The following is a 19,634-nucleotide window of genomic DNA, read 5'->3' as shown; positions in this document are numbered from 1 at the left end:
GAGCTGACCATCTGTCTGTCTGTCTGTCTGTGGTCTTGCCAGACAAGCACAAGGTCTGTGTAGATTGATTCTGTCCAGTTTGTGAGGCAGTATTATTAATCGGGCTTGACTGGTGGTATTGATTAGAATCACACACACACACACACGCGCAGACTAACAGAGATGCTTGTTTTGCAGCCACTCTCCGTGCTCTCTATCTGAGTGACAACGACTTCGAGGTTCTGCCTGTCGACATCGGGAAGCTGACCAAGTTGCAAATAGTAAGTTCATGTCAACGCAACATAGAGGAAAGTCAGTAGGTAATCTAGTGGGTACATGAGTTACCAGTAGGGGTGGCTGAAAAACGGTGTCTTGTCTTTTACGATTCTTAACTGATTCACAAATACAAAACACTGTAGCACCCAGACAGTGTACAGCGCATATGTTACAGTAATCTTATAGTTCATCTTTAAAATAGGATTGGATTTAATGACTTGATAATTAGTTTGAAAAGATAAAGATGACATATTTTTCTTTTCTTTTTTTCTTTTTGACCTTTTTTTGTTGTATTTTTCACTTTGTGTGCGCTGCAAAGTTCTTTGGATCAACTGTGCTGTGTGTAAAGGGCTATATAAATAAAGATGAGTTGAGGCGAGTTAATTTGTCAAGGTTTTGGTCTCCACTACAGTACAATAGAGGTAAATGAAATTTCACTCGCTTCAGTGGTCACAGCATTGGAAAAAAAGACATTTAAAAAATAGCAGCAGGAACAGTGTTACTCCACCAAACAGTTTACACAGGGACTCTTTGTTTCATTAAGTGAAAGTACTTGAAGTGAAAACTGATAACAATGAGGTCCATGGATTATCCAGATCAAATACAAGTACTTGTATTTTCTAAATCCTGTAGGTATTGAATTTGCATGTGTGTGAGGTATCTTTCAGTTTATTCTGGTAGCATACTGTGACAATCCAGAGGCCTGTACTACAACATATCCAGAATGTCTTCTTGTTATCTGGCAACTCTTGGTTTTCTTATTCCAACTACAAGCATGTTCATGTGATAGAGGCAGAGTTAGAACGTCAGAACCATGAATAAAGTACCTAGAGACAAAGAAAATAAGTTTGATATTTGGTGTTTTACATGATAGCGATGATGGATTTAGATTTTATCAAAGTAATAGATTTTAGGAACAGATGAACAAAAAACAGTATGTTCGTGAAATCTAATTTGGTATAAGTATTTTTGCTTTTAACAAACTGATGCTGTTGTTTCTATATAAGGATCAGATTGTGTGTGTTAAATGAGTGTGTCCTGTTCCTCTTCTGTTTCTTCCTCCTGTCCAGTTGAGTCTGAGAGACAACGATCTGATCTCGTTACCTAAGGAGATTGGGGACTTGGCTCAACTCAAAGAGCTTCACATCCAGGGCAACAGACTGACCGTTCTGCCCCCTGAACTTGGTACTGACCACACACATACACAGTGACACATGCACATACTGTATACACAGAATCACACATCATCTATCACGAAGGAGTCCAGTGAAAATCAAAAACACCAGCTTATAGAAAGCTAACAGTACACCTTGGATGTTTGTTTTAACAAATGTGGCGTTTCAGTGTCCATAAATCAGCGGCTACTGTCCATGCTAGTCAGAAATAATGAGCTCTGTAGCATTGAGATTCAAAGGTTCAAAGATTTATTTGTCACATACTGCACTGATTTGTTCATCCACTGATTTTCAATGTGTGCACTCAAATGTGGGGGTGGCACACTCTGGAAGGATGTACTATGACTAATGTGCACCAATACAAATCAGGTTAAGTGTGAAAACTAAGGATTATTTCAAAGGTAAAAAATACTGATACACACTCACTGAGCACTTAATTAGTAACAGCACACTAATAGCGGGTAGTTCCTTTACTCTCAAACGGCCTCAGTTTTTCATGTCACTGATTCTACAAGATGTTGGAGACTTTCATTTGATGTTTCTCCTCCATGTTGACATGACAGCATCACATCATTTCTGCAGATTTCTCAGCTACACATTCGCACTGTGAGTCTACTGTTCTACAACATCCCAAAAAGGTGTTCTACTGGATTCAGATCTGGTGACTTTTGCTTTGTGACATGGAGCATTATCCATGCTACTGTGAACGTCAGTGGATGCACATGCTCGGTAACAATACTCAGACAGACTGTGGCTTTCAAACCGTGATTGATTGGTATTAAGGGGCTAAAGTGTGTCAAGAAAACATTCCCCTCACCATCACACCACCACCGTCATGAAATCCATGCTACTGACACATGAGCTTTATCACAGATAAATCTGATGCTCAGATTCAGGTGTGATCTGTTCAGTTGTATGTTTGTGTGTCTCTCTGTCTGTAGGTAATCTGGATCTGACTGGTCCGAAACAGGTGTTCAAGGCAGAGAATAATCCCTGGGTCACTCCCATCGCGGACCAGTTCCAGCTGGGTGTCTCGCATGTTTTTGAATATGTTCGCTCAGAGACCTATAAGTAGTAAGTGCTCACACTCACACACACCCATGCAGACACACAATATGATATTTTCATATTGATATTGCTGCTCACACTACAAACAGGTGGGTTTTATAAACTCAACCCAGGTTCTTTACACTGTTAGGAAAATCTTGAAATGAAAATATGTGCTTGCTGTGCTTGTCTTTGCTATTTGACCGTTGGCAGTAGGGTTGGATTGGATTGGTTGATTGGACATAGTTTAGAAAAGCACATACCTTTCTATATAAGCTCACACAATTCACACTGCATGTCAGGACAAAAACCAAACCATGAGGTCCAGGGAACTCTTTCTAGATCCCACTCTCTGTGGTAAAACTGTGGCGAGGGTTCGGGTTGTATAGATCATGGCAAGAGTATAAAACCATCCCTAAAGCTTTCAGTGTTCCCAGCAGCACAGTTGCCTTAATAATTGTGAAATGGAAGAAGTTTGGAACAAGGACCCTTCATAGAGTTGGCCATCTGACCGAACTGAGTAACTGGGCAAGAAGGTCACTCCAACAGAACTCCAGCAGCCCTCTGCAGAGATGGGAGAACTTGCTAGGAGGGTGACCATCTCAGCAGCACCCTATCAATCAGGCTTTTATGGTAGAGTGGCTAGACCAAGGTCACTCTTGAGAATTATATGAGGCATTTGACAACCCAGTTGGAGTAATAGATTCTGAGAACATGAATCATCAGATTCTCTGGTCTGATGAGACAAAAACTGAACCCTTTGGGCAGAACTCCAAGCACTGTGTCTGGCGAACACCTGGCACTGCTCATCACCTGGCTGATACCATCCCTACAGTGAAGCATGGTGGTGGCAGCATCACGCTGTGGTGGGGTTTCTCAGCAGCAGGGATGTGGAGGTTGGTCAGAACTGAGGGAAGGATGATTGCAGCCAATTGTAGAGAGGTCCTTGAAGAAAACCTGCTCCAGTGTGCATTCAACCAGAGACTGATACAAAACCGGAAGCAAACAGCCAACGCATGTGTGTTGTAAACTCAAGTCTGACTGTACTTCAGGGGCACAGCCAAAGCCCAGACTTAAACCCCGTAGAACATCTGCAAAGAGACATAAAATTGACAGTTCACAGACGCTTACCATCCGATCTGACAGAGCTTCAGAGTATCTGCAAGGAAGAATGGGATGAACTGCCCCAATCAAGGTGTGCAAAGCTTGTGGAGACTTACCAAAGAAGACTTGAAGCTGTAACTGCTGCCAAAGGGGCTTCTACAAAGTACTGAATTAAGTGGCAATTTTATCCATTTAAAATAAAATCTACAACATTGAAAAGGGTGCAAAAAATGACAGGGTGTAATACTTTCTGAAGCCAAAAAGAAAGGGTTGGAGGCAGTACAGTGAAGCAGAAGGCTGCTATTAATTCTTTGTTCCAGACAGAAAGAGATGCTGCAAATCCTTTGTGTGAATGCTTCAAACTGCTGCTCTGAGGCATGCTCTGGAACTGATCCCTGCACTGTGTGGCTGTGTGTGAGTGGGACAAAAAGTCTCATGTCTCAACCATATTCCAGTCCATCTTATGTTTGCATACGTGTATGAGCAATGTGTGCAAGCAAGTCTTCTATCTATTAGCACATCTTTCCATACAGTGCTCTTGAACCAATAGGAGTTGGTTATTTGAAAACAAAAAAGAAGCCTTCAAACACCATTTGTGACAAGCTAAGAGTCTTTCTATTGTTGATTTTAGAATTTTCGCCCACTCTTCCTGCGGATCATATCAAGCTCTGAGATATTTTTGGGTTGTCTTGCATCCTCAGCATGTTTAAGATCTATTCACAGATTTTCAGTGATGTTCAGGTCAGGAGACTCTGAGGTATGCTCCAGTTTCAACTTGCGTTTCTTGAAGTTATTAGTCACTTCAGAAATTGGCACTTAGATTCATTTTCAGATCCACAGTGAGTTGCTTAGATGAGCTGATGGTTGTAGAGTTCTACCACAAGGTTTGAAGAGTCTATGAAGCTCTAGGATGTCATGGGTTGATAATTCTTAATGACAATTCTTGACCTGCCTACAAGTCCTAACAAGTCAATTAGGTTGTAGCGTAGGTGTTTCCCTAACATTCAAAATTGAGTTGGGTGCTAGACAAGGAGAATTGACACAGTCACTAACTGTTCACTGATATAAACACACTGGACAGAAAGTCCAGATAGCAAAAATGTACAAAAATGTACAAGATAAACCCATCATTTCAGTTTTATCAATTAAATCTTGTTTCAGTCACCAAATAAAAACCAAATCAGATCAAAATCAATCAATCAAATAGGAATGATCAACAATCAACCACACAAGTCTCTCACTTACGAATGCACATCAACATCAACGGAAGGAAAGGCATAGAGAAAGAGAATCAACTTAAGCGTTCACTTAGTTGAGTTAAAGTTGCCCCATGTAGTTTTCTCTTGTAAACAGACGTAAGTTATGTCTTACAAGAACTCATTGTGTGTATCCTCAAGGTCTAATAATCACTTAGAATGTTTTTCATTCCTCACTAAACATTTGCAAATCTTTTTTTAAAAATCCTACATTGTTTACATCTGTGCTTGGTAGCATGCAGTCTTCTTTCCCCCCTGTGTTCATTGGCACATTGCTACATGACCAAAAACTCCACAGGGTACCTTTTAAAAAGTAACTTAAGAGCAACCCCCTCTGGTTGAAAGCTCCAGTATGTTTCACCTGTGACCACAGTCAGTATCAGTAACCTGTGTGCGTTGGTGTGGCCAGAAGTGTGCACTGGTAAACCTCACCATCACAACAGTGATGCCAAGGAGTCTGGGACCACTCAAGATGAACAAAAACACAATTTTTAGAGGGTGTTCGGTTACTCTTGATCTGATGAACAATTAGGAGCAGGAGCACATTTTCCTCCAAATGTGGTTATTTTCAGTTTGTTCTGCCTCTTGTGACGACCATCGCGCTGAATATACCCTCTAAGTCTGCTGCAGACACTGTTTGAACAGACTGTGAGAACACGTGAGAAAGATGTGTGGTTGCATGTGAAAAAGGGCAACAGCAAAAGAGAAGACACAATGTTTATGTAGGCGCACACACACACACACACACACACACACACACACACACACACACACACACACAGCTTGGAGCAGCCTGTCTTTAGACAGGTGTTAAATAATTTCCCAAAGAGATCTTTGTGTCTTCACAGCTTCATTTACACCTGACTAAATGTCCTTCCTCTTCCAACTCAACACACACACACACACACACACACACACACACACACACACACACACACACACACACACACACACACACACCACCACCACCACCGCACCCACACAAACACACACACAAACAATGTCTGCACCTCCAGTTTCTGTCTAATTTAGTGGGCTGAGCCTTTAATATGAAAGTAAAAGTAATAATAATACTCTGCTCTTCTATTTTCCTTGGTAAAGAAATGATGTTTTCTACTATTTTCAACCTAGCACCATGAACAGAGATGTTAACCAGCTCCGATGATTCCTTTAGGCCTTTAGCTGTTACTCTGTGGTTCTTTGTTACATGGCTGATCATGGTGCATTGTGCTGTCATCTTAGCTGGATGTCCACTTCTAGGAAGAGTAGCCACAGAACTGGACTCCAGGTCTGATTACTCCTGACTCCAGTTAGCTTTTGTTGATGCCATTAGCCGAGGGGTTCACATAATTTTTTAGAGCCTAGACTGTGAATGTTTGAATGGTGTTTTCGGTATTGACAAGAGCTACACAATGACTTGTGTGTTATTAGTCATATAGATTTAGTTTGTTCATTATCGTAACTTGGATGAAGATCTGACCATATTTTAGGAAAAATGTATACAGGCATGGAAGTAATTAGTAGTATCACCCTCATAGGATGCCAGTTGGTCTGAACTGCTGTGGTTCTGCTGCAAGCATTAAAGCTTGGGGCCTGGCAAGATGGATTCTCACTTGTGAAAATATTTTTTCTTGTTTTGTGTGAAGTGCAACACCATGAACACCTTTGAGGAGAATAAAAGTGTGCTTCACCCTGTTCATGCAATTTGTGGCGTTGAGACTACAAAGACGAGCAGAAGGCTTGGAGTTGTTGGAAAGAGGTCAGGGAGGCTGTTAACAGCAGGCTTTTCATCTTACCTTCCAATGTGGACATATAGAACAGGTAGAGTGTCTCTTTAACTCCTAAGTCTGCCCACTGTGGAAATCTTGTTGATCTCAACTAAGCAATGCAACGTATGGTGTAACTGGACACTGTTGTACCTTCATCTTGGAGTTCAGTTTATCCACCATTCAAGCTATCCCTCTGGTCCATCGTGGGTTAGTTTTCCTTTTGAAGCCGCATCCTTGGAGGTTGGCTATGATCCCACAGACCTTAAACTTATTCAAAATATGGGTAACTGTGGTCAGAGGAACATGAAGCTGCTTGGAAATTGCCTTGTGGCCTTTACCTCCACCATGCTTGGCATTTATTTTCTTCTTTATCACCTCAGACAGCTCTTTGGATCAGGTCATTTCAGAAGGTCTTTGTAGAATAGGAAGAATTCAACTCTTTTCATAACACTTTTTGATGCCAGTTCCTGTTCCTTTGGCCACATCTGTCGTAGTTTATTCTGAACTACATGCAGCTTGTTTCACAGGAAAATTCCCTCTGGAATTGCATCACCCTCCGACTGGGACGGTTCTAAACTGCTTGGAGTGTACAGTGAGATTGTCCCTAGAATAACACTTCTGTAGTGAGGAGACTCAAACATTTATTTATCTAAATGTTAAAATACTAGCATCCAGCTACATCATTTTGTGTGCGTGTGCATGAGAGACAGAAAGAGAGAGGCGGAGAGAGAGTGTTGGGATATGTTACCTGTCATACATGTTTCATCAGCAATCTTGTTATCCTGACAGAGAGAGCCGCAAGACTATGTAGCTCATGACACATTAACATACTGTAGAGAGAAACCCCTCTCTTTCCCTGCAATACACTATCTTTTATTCATTTCCTCCTCCTGCCTTCCTTTCTCTTTCCATATCGCTCTCGTTTCATAGCGTTTCAGTGTTGTTGGGGAAAAAACTGAGTTTTCCTCAATCTCTGTTTGAGAATACTTTTGAAATGACTTGTATAAATATTTATTGAATTAAAATCCCAGTATTAATATTACTACCTTTACAAACATTACACTGACTAAAATCTAAATCGAATACAGAAGATTGATTGATTTCATTTATGTATTATCAGACACAAACAAAAATCCAATGTTGAAGTGAAAAACACTTATCTCCAACATGGTCCCAAGATGTTAAAAGGCAAACATAAAGAAGACATTTAACATAAAAACTAAGCAAAGCAATCCTAAAAACCAAAACTCATTAACAATTAAACATAAATATATGAAATAAATACATTTCTTAATAGAAAAGTTACTCCTCACTGCAAGATCATAAGCCTTTGATGTGATATTTCCACATTTTATCTTAACAAATATATCACAGAAATCAAAAGGAACTGCTTTAGCGTTAGCTCTCCCAACCTTCCCACAGTTAGGGCAGTAACGACCTGGGTTGACACCAATCTGCTAACAGACCCCCACAGACACCTGGTGCCATCTTTACTCATTTGCTAGGGTAACCCAACCCTGGATCACAGAGGTCTACTGCCAAAAAGTGGATGTCAGAAGGATATGGTATTGAATATGAAATAAACGAATACCACCATACTGTGGATCCTGTAAATTTGTAATAGTTGAGAAGTGTTTTCTTCTTCTGTCTCAGATTTCTTCCTACTCCACATGTAGCAGCTGTTTAAACAGATGAGAACTCAAGTTCAAGAAGAATTTACAATTAACAGCCAATTAGCTTCCAATTAGAGAGCTGTGACTGTGTATCTGCAGACAGACCTTACTCAGTGCTTTTACACAGCGTACGCTGGATGCTCTTCAATTGCCTCACTAGAAAGAATTGACCCTAAAGGCGTGTCACAGGAAGCATTTCAGCCGTGTTTGTGGTCATCCATCTCATGTGCGTCTCACAGAACAGATGCCCCATTTTAATTAATACTGCTGTCAACACAGGCTGAGTGATGGCTCACATCCTGAGCTGAAATTAAGCTTCTCCACAGATACACACGGAATAGAATAGAATAGAATTATTATTATTATTATCCTACTGAGGAAATGTGTCTTTGTCTCACCATTAAAACAACAGCACAATAAAAAACAGCAGGGACAATAAAAGCAGTGAGGAAACGCACACACACCCACACACACACACACACACACACACACACAAGGTCAAACATCAGCAGCTATGTGCTACAGGTTATACAGTACAAGTTAATGGGATCCTCCAACATGGGGATATTCTATTGCCAGTTTATTCATTGTATTGATTGTATTTGTTACAAAGGATCCCTCTTATCTTTTTGTTGACCAGAGGTGTCACATAATGTCGTCCAGAAGGCCTCAATTCAAATTCACAATTCACAATAGAGGTCATGTTCAGTGTCAAGGCTTTCCTGTATGTAGCAGGATTATACAAAGCATGTAATGATCTTTGCTGGTGATCTTTGCCGTAGTCAGATTGAGAAATATTCTCTGAATATTCTTATTACAGAGCTTCAGCAGTGTGTGACGTTCAGTCAGTGAGAAAGTGAAAGATGTGTTACTTGACCTGTGTGACTTACAGTAAATTCAGTTGCTTTGTTTTATCAACGGTTAGCCCAGAGCTAGATTTACACACTTCTACAATTTTATGTACTTAAAATAACATCTGTTTTTCTTATGGAACAGACCAACTATAGCCATATGATTAGCATGTTTTAACCGTTTAACATTACTGACCTTAAGTTTCATGACAAACCAAAAATAATACTGTTGATAAATCACAGACAGTAGTACACTGTAGGGGGTGGCTCCATGACCACATTTTGCCATGATGACACACACACAGACTCACAAAGTGAAAACAACAACAGCCACATGCTGTAGCGGCATGTAATAAAACTGTGTGTATGTCTGCTATCCATTGGCGGCCCTCCATTCATCACGCCATGAATATACTGTCTACCCGCGTCAAAAAGTTTCACTTCGAGGAGGCTCTCAGCTGACGTGCAGCAACCGTACTTCCTTTACTGCAATACCCCAGTCACCTAATAAACCACTTATAATGCAGTCAATCCATTCACTATATAAGACACAGACCATACTCAGTCACTGTCAAGTGGGACGAAAGCACGAATAATGATCAGCCACTCACCAAAGACATACAGTATTTCAACCATCAGCAAATAATGATCTGTGGTCGATTGATTATTACATCCATAACTGCGTCCTTGTCTGGTTGGAGATGCATGATGGCTGCTGTCGGACTGTGGTCTTCTGCTGTATCAGCTTGAACATAGACACGCAATAAGTACTAAATCTGTGAAAAGGAAGTGTTGCAGCAGTTGTTTGAGTCTCCAGCTTATCTCTACTGTCAGTGTGTATTTTACATTGCTGTGTACAAGTATGAAATTGTATACTTTCCTAGAGGTTTGCTGTGGCCATGCAGGTGCAGACAGGGTAATGGAGGGGGTATGTTAAACTATGAGCAGCGTGTGTTGCTGTTTTCCATGGTGCTTTTCTAGAAACTGGAAATTTGGAAATGTTCAGATTTTACACATAATAATGACCTTAATATGCATGTTAGTGTTTATGATGTAATTCACTGCTACACAATACATTCACTTGAGAATATTACTGTATCAGTTAGCTTTAGGTCTCAGAAACAGGTACCTTCATTTGTTGTAGGGAGTTTCTGATCATCATTATAATGTGGTTTGTACAAACCACATTATGAAGGCGAGTTAGACTACTCTAAACTTAGACTGTTGACTTCTTCTGTGTATTGCCAGGGCAGGGCCTGGAGGTCAAAAGCAGAAAAATGCCTCAGAAAAAATGTGGACTGCACTTATGCATGTCTGCGTATGTGGATAATTAAGGTAGAGGATATTTGTGTTTCGATTTAAGTTATGGGTAAAATAGTTCTCACATATACACACACATCCCTCAGAGTACTCATGGCTCAGCAGGAGTTGTAACTAACTAATGATGAGGGCAGAGGGCTTTTCCGCCATTGGCTAAAAGACCAGTTGTTTGTCATGAATCTTAATTAGGATCTTTTCTACACTTTCCTCTCTTCCTGTGCCTTTTCTCCACCCCCCCTCCCCCCACTCCCCATACACCCCTCCTTATCTTCACTACTCCTTTCCTCCTTCTTCTCCTTCCTACTAATGTTTCTTTGCCTCCCTGGAAGCTACTAAATTGCTTGGCAGCTCTGGTGAAGATGAGGTGGCTGCGAGAGGAAGGCCCCCATCAGATCAATGGCCTTTGGCCTCCCTGCACATTTATCAGACACGCACTCACACATACATATTTTTAACTTTGCAACACACACACACATGCATACACATGGCTAAAAGAAAAGAAAATACCAACTTTCAATCTCTTTATACACACACACACACACACACACACGCACAGAGAGAGAACTTTGCTGTGATTAATTAAGCCGTGAGGAATAGTAGAACTCCATAAAGACATCATCAGAAATCTGAATCCATTCGCCTCTCTTCTTCTGCATTTAATTGGCCCTAACAGTTCATCACTGGAGCTGCACTTGAGCACACGCAGACACGCACGCACACACACACACACACACACACACACACACACACACGGGTGGTGAGAAGGACAAGACGCACCTACATACGCCTGTGTGGTTTCTCACTAAAATTGTATGTCTCGTCACACATGCACACAGACACACACACACACAGAGAGAGAGAGAGAGAGAGAGAGACAAAAATTTGTGATGACATTTTGCTGCCAAAAAGAGCGAGTGGAAATGAGATCCACGCACATGGATGTAAAGGAGCCACCCACGCAGCTCAAACAGCTGCACACCCGTTATATTTTTGTGAGCGTTTTCACAGCATTTGCGTGCAGAATATCTCTGCTCACGAGAGCAATATTGTAGCCTGCAAGGAGCAAACCATGCTCTGAGTGCATCCAAAATCCAAATGAGTGTGTAACTGTTATGCCCAAGTGCACAACTACTGTCACTGTCTCTCACCTGCTCGCAAGGTGATTTTCTTTTTGGCAGTAAGTAGGTAATTGTTGGGTGGATCCACCATGTTGGACAGCTAGGTACGGCAACAACAGTTGGACAAACCACATAGACCAGTTGGCTCTATATGAAAAGTGCCCTGAGATAACTTGTGTTATGATTTGGTGCAGTATAAATAGAATTTAATTGATGCGACTTCAATATTTGCAAAATCTTACACAGAGCTATGTACTTGAACGTGATTGTCTCACTCTGTCTTTTCTTTCTTCCATCGTTGACTTTAATGTGATTAACACTAGTATTTTTTTTTTTTAACTTAAAGTAGATCCTGTAGTTATTTTGATATTGTCTATTGTAGGAAAAACAATAGGCAAAGATGGATAAATAGATAAATACATGAATAATACATAAATAACAAAATAAAATGAAATTAATAAATATTAAATAACAAATCAAATGAATAATACTATAACTATAAATAACTATCACCTGCAAACTGTATTTCAGTGAAAATTTGAAGCCTTGAAAATCAAGACTTTGACATTTTAATTGTGTGAATAATTAGTCAAGCTGAATAATGAATACACTTCAAAATTTCAAAATTGAATACTCGCTGCACTTTTTGACATCTTGGTTAGCATCACTTGAAACCCAGTGCTGCGTCATTCAAGTAAAACAGACCATAACTTTTAATATGTTAGCAAATTAACCTCCTTAAACACTTCACTTTCTTTTACTAGTACGAGGGCTAAAGTGCAATAAACTGATAGGACCCAGCGGCAGTAAATAATCTTAGCAAATTCAATTTTGAATTGTACATTTAGCTGTAAAGTTGTCCGCTGTCTGCCCATGGTGTCTTGCTCATCGTCTCTCCAGCCCCCAGTCTATCTGCCTGAAGCGTTCTGCTCTACCTTTGTCTTGTGCCTGGGCCGTTCGCCTGTGGTCTCCTGCTATGCCTTTGTCCTCCCCCCAGGCCGTCCACCTCAGGTATCCAGACCCGCCCCTGCCCAGTCCCTGGGCGTCCGTCTAAGATCCCCAACTTCATTCTTCCGCTTGCCCCCTCATCTGTCAGATAGGCAAGAGATGGAGCATGACTGTATGACTTAACATCACAGCAACACCTACTAAACATACTATTAGTGAAAAGAAATGATTAAAAATCATTAATAAATATTGACTCCCTGATTATTCTTTCTTTTTTTTGAGTGATCATTCCATCATCAATTAGGCTGCATTATTCTCCCCTCCTCACATTGATTTATTCTTTCCTCTATGACACACTCACTGATTATTCCCCTCCTCCACTCCTCCTCTTCCCTCCACGTTCTTCTTTCCTCTACTCATCCATCAGTGCTGGGGACCCACAATTATATGAACGCTAGCTTGTTATGACAGCACCAAGTGGGCTGCATTGGCCACTTATTGACTAAATGAATAATCTTTCTTTTCTTAAAAGGAGCTCAGATAATTAGTCACCACAGTCCTGATCTCCTCCTCCAGCAGCTGTGCTCTCTGTTACACCATTACACCATGCCACCTCCAATTCACGTACAAACAGCTATAATAGCATGGCATATATTCACAAAATATAAATATGTTTGTGATGTGTAATTATGCTTTCTTATAGAATTTAAATGCACACATCCTTATCAATACACGAAGAAATACCAAAATGGTTTTGGTGATTTTGGAGCTCCATTTGTCTTTAAGTCAGGTTGTCTAACTTTTGATTTTCCCTCAGTCAAACTTAGTTTATTCGGGAAATCTCATTAAGATCACTTTTGCAATAGAGGCAAATTACAGTGGGAAGAGAAAGTAAGTGAACCCTTTGGAATTAACTGAATTTATATATTAATTTGTCCTAAAATATGGCCATCTAAATCACAATAGTAAACAATCTATTTTAAGTAATAACACACAAGTCGTATTGTTCTTGACTGTATTGAAAACATAATTTAAACATTCACAGAGTAGGTTAGAAAAGGTGAGCAACTCAGGTAATGATCTAAACGAAAGCTGACTAGAGTCAGAGGTCATCAAACCTGGACTCCAGTCATTGAAATCAGATTGGAGGTGTGGGATGGAGCTACTTTGACTTGAAAAGAAACACTCAGACATTTTATGCTCTGGCTGGTTGTCTTGAATTTGAACAGTTTATGCTTCGGATTTCATGATAATCCATGAGCAATCACAGGATACGTGATAGAGGAACCCGATTGAGGATTGCTGTTGTAGTACCCCGGAGCTCCCCTCAACGGCTTCATGAGTTGGTGATTTGACTTTCAGTGCTGACAGATACAGTGTTAACAAGACTAACACCATGTCTACATAGGAGGCATAGCGTGAGCAGCACCTTAGCGGTGCAGCAGCTTCATAGCTCCATCTGTCTACTCAGGATGTGTTCAGGAACAGTATTCAGTGTAGGTCACCCAGTAGGCAGCATGAAATCAAAGTAGTTATGAACATAAAAGAGAAAAAAATATAAACTGGAAGCCTAAAAATTAGCCTGAAGGCCACAGTTAGAGGCATATAGTGTGAGTGAAATGTCACCTATTAAGCAGCCTGTGTAGACAGCTGTATTGATTAAAACAGAAGTGTATCTGTTCCATCAGACACATGCGAGATGGATGAATAAAAAACATGGCTGAAAAGCCTCCGGACTCGCCGTCAGAGTCTACAGCCACGCTAGCTGCCAGTATGCTTTACTACTATGAGAAGTGCCTGGTGAATGATCAAATAGCTTTGGAACCGGCCAGCTTTTCACCCAGGTTTGAAGTGTGGCCGTTCACAACAGCTATAAACTCATTTGATTGCCAGCATGGTTCTTTCTTTGGAGTTCTTTCCTACCATAACCCAGCACCTAGGCTACAGTAACCAGAACTACCGGGTTGTCCAGGGATTGACTCGTTTGCTGAGCCACTGTCCAGGTGTAAAAAAGGTGCGGTCACTTGGTGTACCTAGTGGTGAAAATTATTGCCCCCCATTCTGATGAAAACGCCTTTTCTGTTTCCATATGTGTGCGGGTGCATGAATGTGTGTAGGGTCCCACTTTTGGGGTTTGAAAATATGGTCATCCTTCCCTAGGCACTGCTCAATCCTAATGTTGGCATGCTAATATGTTCACAATGAAATGCTATCATGCTAATGTTTAACAGGTTATGTTTACCATGTTCACCATCTTAGCTTAATGTGTTAGCATGCTAACATTTGCTATTTATCACTACACACAAAGTATATCTGAGGCTGATGGGAATGCCATTAGTCATTCATGTTTGGTCATTAACCAAAATGTGAAGAGATTTTGACCTGATGACGGTGATCGGTTATCAAAGTGATGAAATATATATCACATAACAAGATAACAAGAAGTCATACTGGGATTAAATTGACTGCAAATTAACCAGATTTCATGGCAACAGTTAATTCATTGAACTTCAAACCATAAATATCAACCTCATGATGGTGCTAAAGGCAAAGTCAAAGGATCACCATAGTCAGCAGGAAACAGGAGTTCCACATAACGATTCAAAAAGCAGGGATAGCGACGGCTGCTAGTCTTTATGAATGAGACCTGGCTTTGAATCTCCAGGTAGGAGGAATCTGGGAAATAAACCAAGATGGCTGACAGTAATGTAACACTCACACAGAGTTGGAGAGTAGCTATGGTGAGTTTTTCAAAGGTGAACAGTCACAATGCATGTGAGCTAAGAGAAGACAGCCACCTAGAAAGCAAGCACTCATTCGTGTTAAAATGGAGAGGAAGTGTCTCCTCCAGGACAACAGTTCCTCCATGGGGTGTATCTCTGTCTCACCCCTCCTCTCTCTGTTTCCTCTGTCTGTCTCTGGGCTGTAGGCCTGCGGTGGTTTTGATGGGTGGCATATGTTAGGGGGTTTGGCAGCATTTAATTCCCAGTTGAGAGTGTTGACATGGGATGGAGACAGAGAGAGGAGAGAATATAAGACACTTAAGTCATAGGCTGACAGTTTTCCACCACTGTGGATTTGTATATAAACACCCTCTGAGTGTGTGTGTGTGTGTGTGTGTGTGTGTGTGTGTGTGTGTGTGTGTGTTCAGTCTGTAGAAAAGCATAGTGGCTGTAGTGTCACTAACAAGATCTGGAAGGGACATTTTGAAGTTTTTATTTTAGTTTTCCTCTTGTGGCACTATAAGTTAACATATTCATTTGGTCAAAGACGTTTGGTTGGAGCTGAGGTGGGAGCAAACTACAGCTGTGATCCCCTGAGACACCTGTTTATAAAAAGTTATAAATTAGCAATCTGTGGACCTACCACTGATAAGCTAAAAAAAACTGTGTGAAATCACTGTGTGATTTGAGTGATGGATCCTGGTCATTCACGTCATTGACGCCCTCCAACATTTTCCTGTTTTCAGTAAGCTTGTTTTAAACCTGGGCTAAGCGTGAAGTACAGTAAGAGGAGGAAAAAACGAAGACACAATTATCTGTAAAACAGGCTGCAGGGAGGAGCACAGAGACCGAGCTGAAGAAAACGTCTTTTCCACTCCAATGAGCTCTCTCGCTTCTGTGCGAGCAAGAGACACCCATGGGAGAGGAAAAGTGACAGACAGAGGTGGGGTGAGGGGTGTGTGTGTGTGTGTGTGTGGGTGTGGGTAGGAGAGGTGGGGAGTGGGGAGGGATAGACTAAGGACACTTTTCGCCTTGTCTCCTCCGCAGCAGTAATCGACACTAATAGGTGAACCACAGTGAATGTTGACCATCATTACTGACCTCGACTCCATGACTGTGTATGTGTCCACCGCTGATGATGCTGTGTGAATATTTGGTGTCTCTGTATTTGTTCCAATGAAACTGTCAGACACTACTGTGCCGGTGCGGATCACAGTGATTGTGTGCCAGCAGTGCTGCTGACCACACTTAGACTTTTATCTGCCTGCAGTTGTTCAGTTAAATCTGTGTCTCTGTGGGGTTGTGCATGTGCTGGAATGAGTGAGGGTGGGCACCAGAGAGGAGAGCCAAGAGAGTAGCCAGCCATTTTGACGTCAAAGTTGTTTTTATGACTTTATATGAGGCGTTACATCGATGGATACATTAACAGACAGACCCATTGAAATGTGGATGGATGTTCCAGTAAAAACTGGAACTTCAGAGCTTCCCCTCTCATACCAAAGGAGGTTTGTGCTCTTAACAGCCCTACCCTCCCGCTCTGCCATTGGTCAGACCTGCTCTAACGACCTTTAGAGAGTTGGTTTGTTCATGAATCAAATCTCTTCTTTAGAACTAGATGACATAAAACTGACAAACCAGATTCCTCCAGATGTTCTTGTTACATTTTCAGTCCTGCTAATCAGAATCAAAATTAGGTTTATTACCATGTAGGATTTCACATTGGAGGAATTTGCTGTTGTTTCAGTGCATAACATTAAACATAGGAAGAGGAAAAATATAAAAAAGATAAAGCAAAAGCAAGTACTGCAAGTTAGGTTGTTAAACTGACTGCACTCATTAGACCACACACACCAAAAACTGACAAACCGTGTACAATAATGAACACACACCAACTCTGCAATATCCCTTGTCTGCTGCTTTTTGTTGATATATTTAAATATCTAATCACACATATTATATTATTATCTATTATTTATCCTATATCTATCTAATTATTTGATATCAACATTCTGGAGTTTCTTTTTTGGAACTGTGGTACTAATGAATCTTATCTTAAATATAAATGGAACATTTTTCCAATTAATATTTACTATAAAAATTTGAAAAAATATCATAAAAATATCTAATAGAAGAATAATATGAATATGTACAATGTGCAGTTATGTAAAAGAATTAAAAAAAAATTTACTGTGGGGCTAATAAAGAATTATCTTATCTCAATATATATTATATAAACATGCAGAATCTTTGAATAGCAGTATGATCTGTACATCATTTGTCCTGCTTTTACATTGTGATTTGTCTTGAGTATGGCAGGCTCAGGGACCACTAGGAAGACTTTTAGGAGTCTGTGTTCCTCTGTGACAGATAACTATACAGGCACACCATCAGTGTAAACTGAAACAAGTCTCTCCTCTCCTCTCCTCAGTCTCTATGGCAGACACATGCAGGCCAACCCAGAACCTCCAAAGAAGAGCAATGATAAGAGTAAGAAGATAAGCCGCAAACCACTGGCTGCCAAGAACAAGTGAAGAGAAGACAGGCGGAGGATGGAGATGAATACACGCTCAGCCAGCCAAACTCCCTGCATGTGCCTTTTTCTTCTCTCTTTTTTGTATTACATGGATATTTATCAAGTTTTTTTTTTCTAAATATGTAATAATAAAACCTGTCGTGACTGTATTCCTCTGCAGGTGAGTTCAGATGGATGTATTTTTTTTTTTCAACTCTTCTTAACTGTTTGAATCCTGGTCTTGGAGTTAAGAAAGAAAATAATATTAATATGCTGGTGGCCCCCAGGTAAACGGAGGTATTGTAACTTGTCTATTGTTGAAGACATCAGTATTGAAAAGTGCTGTAAGGCAACGCTGTTAAACTGCAATAATGCCAAAGGTTCAGCTTCATTGTGGTTCCAATGATCACAGGAAGCCATATTTCTTATACAGTTTAGAGTAATTTAGAGTTATTTTTAATGTATTACAAGCATATTAAAAGACATTTGCAGCTTATATATATATATATATATGATAACAGACCCTTTGTGGCTGCACTTCACTCAGTTTATTTACTACACTAATCCATACTGTCTCATGTCTGTATTTCCTGAATGGAGAATATTACACTCCACTGTACCTCTCACCGTACCTTTAATTTCACATTTTTATTTTTTTAAAGCATAAACAAGTGTCGCTCACATTTCAGCCTGTTGCAAAAATGAATGAATGTAATCATTTTTTTAAAAATTCACCATGCTTTTATCACAGGCCAAAATATACAGAAAGTTCACTGTCTATGTTGAACATTTCAAATAAAACAATCACAGTATTCTCTTGTTTCATTCATTTCAGATAAATATATAGTAAAAGACTGAGATGTTTGTGGTTTGAATATAACTTACTATTACCATTCTTCATTATCACTTTGAACACTGTACAGTATAGTACACAGTACATCTCAACGTACTCAGAGACATCATAGCACCAACACCGTGTTGCCTCTGGGTTTATGGGTTTGACGCCTTATGTAAACAAACTAAGAGCAAATTGTGGTGTGGACTCATTCTTGTGTATTAAAATACCAATTTAATCAAAATTAACACCATATGTGAGATATTGCTATTGAAGTGTCCATCCATCAATCCACATCAACTCTCTCCATTATGGCTGTCAGTGTCCTCAGAGCCGGTTGTCCTGACAGGAACACACGGACAACGACACATCATGTCAGAAACTGAATGGATGCTGTAGGCTCCATGTTAACTAAATAGGAAGAAAAGTGCACCTTAAGTGAATTCAGAGGGCTTGTGGCCACGTTGGTCCACTTTTTACATTAGGTTACTATTATAACTTTAGTCAAGATGCTTCACACACTCATTACTAGTAACAGTGACATTATTAAATATCTATCACGGATGATAATAAGAATTGAATTAAAAAAACAAAAAAAAACAAAACTGAAATAAAATTAGCAAAAAAGACCCATACTGATATATGCAGTTTGCTATTCTGGCTGTTCTTTTCCATAACCTACTATGAGTAGGTCCACATTTATCTATGTTCATTTTTAAGGTGGATCTTGAGTAAGGTAGCATTGAGAGCACCACTGAGATGGATAGGTTTTACGTTTCTTTGTTTGCTTATAGGATTTTGGGCAGAGGCAGGGTATTTATTCAATACATTTGTGCAGGGGACAGGGTTTTGAAAGTTTCCTGAAAGAAAAGAACATTCAATATGGTTGCCTTAGTTTTAGACCTCCAGTCGTCTCAGAGAGAATGTTAAGTACCTCAACCTCTGTTGTCTCTCAGTTGTTTTGTCAGAGTCTGTTCTGAAGGCAAAGCTTGGACTGAAAAATTAACAATGCATCGTTATGCAAAATTAATACTGGTCAGATTTGGAA

General features: G+C 40.2%; 1 protein-coding gene and 1 long non-coding RNA gene across 3 annotated transcripts in view; one reads left to right on the top strand and one right to left on the bottom strand.

The window, feature by feature from the left end:
• Nucleotides 1-18,563, top strand: part of rsu1 (Ras suppressor protein 1) — a 31,406-nt gene extending 12,843 nt beyond the window's left edge. The window contains exons 6-9 of one of the 2 annotated variants that reach the window (XM_071485530.1): nt 178-260; nt 1,326-1,440; nt 2,372-2,504; nt 17,668-18,563. In XM_071485530.1, coding sequence (XP_071341631.1) covers nt 178-260; nt 1,326-1,440; nt 2,372-2,504; nt 17,668-17,770 — 434 coding nt within the window. In that variant the 3' untranslated portion in view covers nt 17,771-18,563. Of the gene's footprint in view, nt 1-177; nt 261-1,325; nt 1,441-2,371; nt 2,505-12,565; nt 12,702-17,667 lie in introns of those variants that run through there. The other variant, XM_071485531.1, reaches the window with a different exon arrangement.
• Nucleotides 11,737-19,634, bottom strand: part of LOC139625499 (uncharacterized) — a 16,464-nt gene continuing 8,566 nt past the window's right edge. The window contains exon 3 of the long non-coding RNA XR_011691901.1: nt 11,737-12,657. This is a non-coding gene — a long non-coding RNA (uncharacterized lncRNA). The remainder of the gene's footprint in view (nt 12,658-19,634) is intronic.

The sequence above is a fragment of the Trachinotus anak genome, unplaced genomic scaffold, assembly GCF_046630095.1.
Source record: "Trachinotus anak isolate AG129_WGS33_773 ecotype Australia unplaced genomic scaffold, CSIRO_AGI_Tana_v1 ptg000009l, whole genome shotgun sequence".
In the NCBI taxonomy this organism is placed as follows: Eukaryota; Metazoa; Chordata; class Actinopteri; order Carangiformes; family Carangidae; genus Trachinotus; species Trachinotus anak.
The sequence above is the reverse complement of the archived record's forward strand: the minus strand, read 5'-3'. Positions and strand labels throughout refer to the sequence as shown.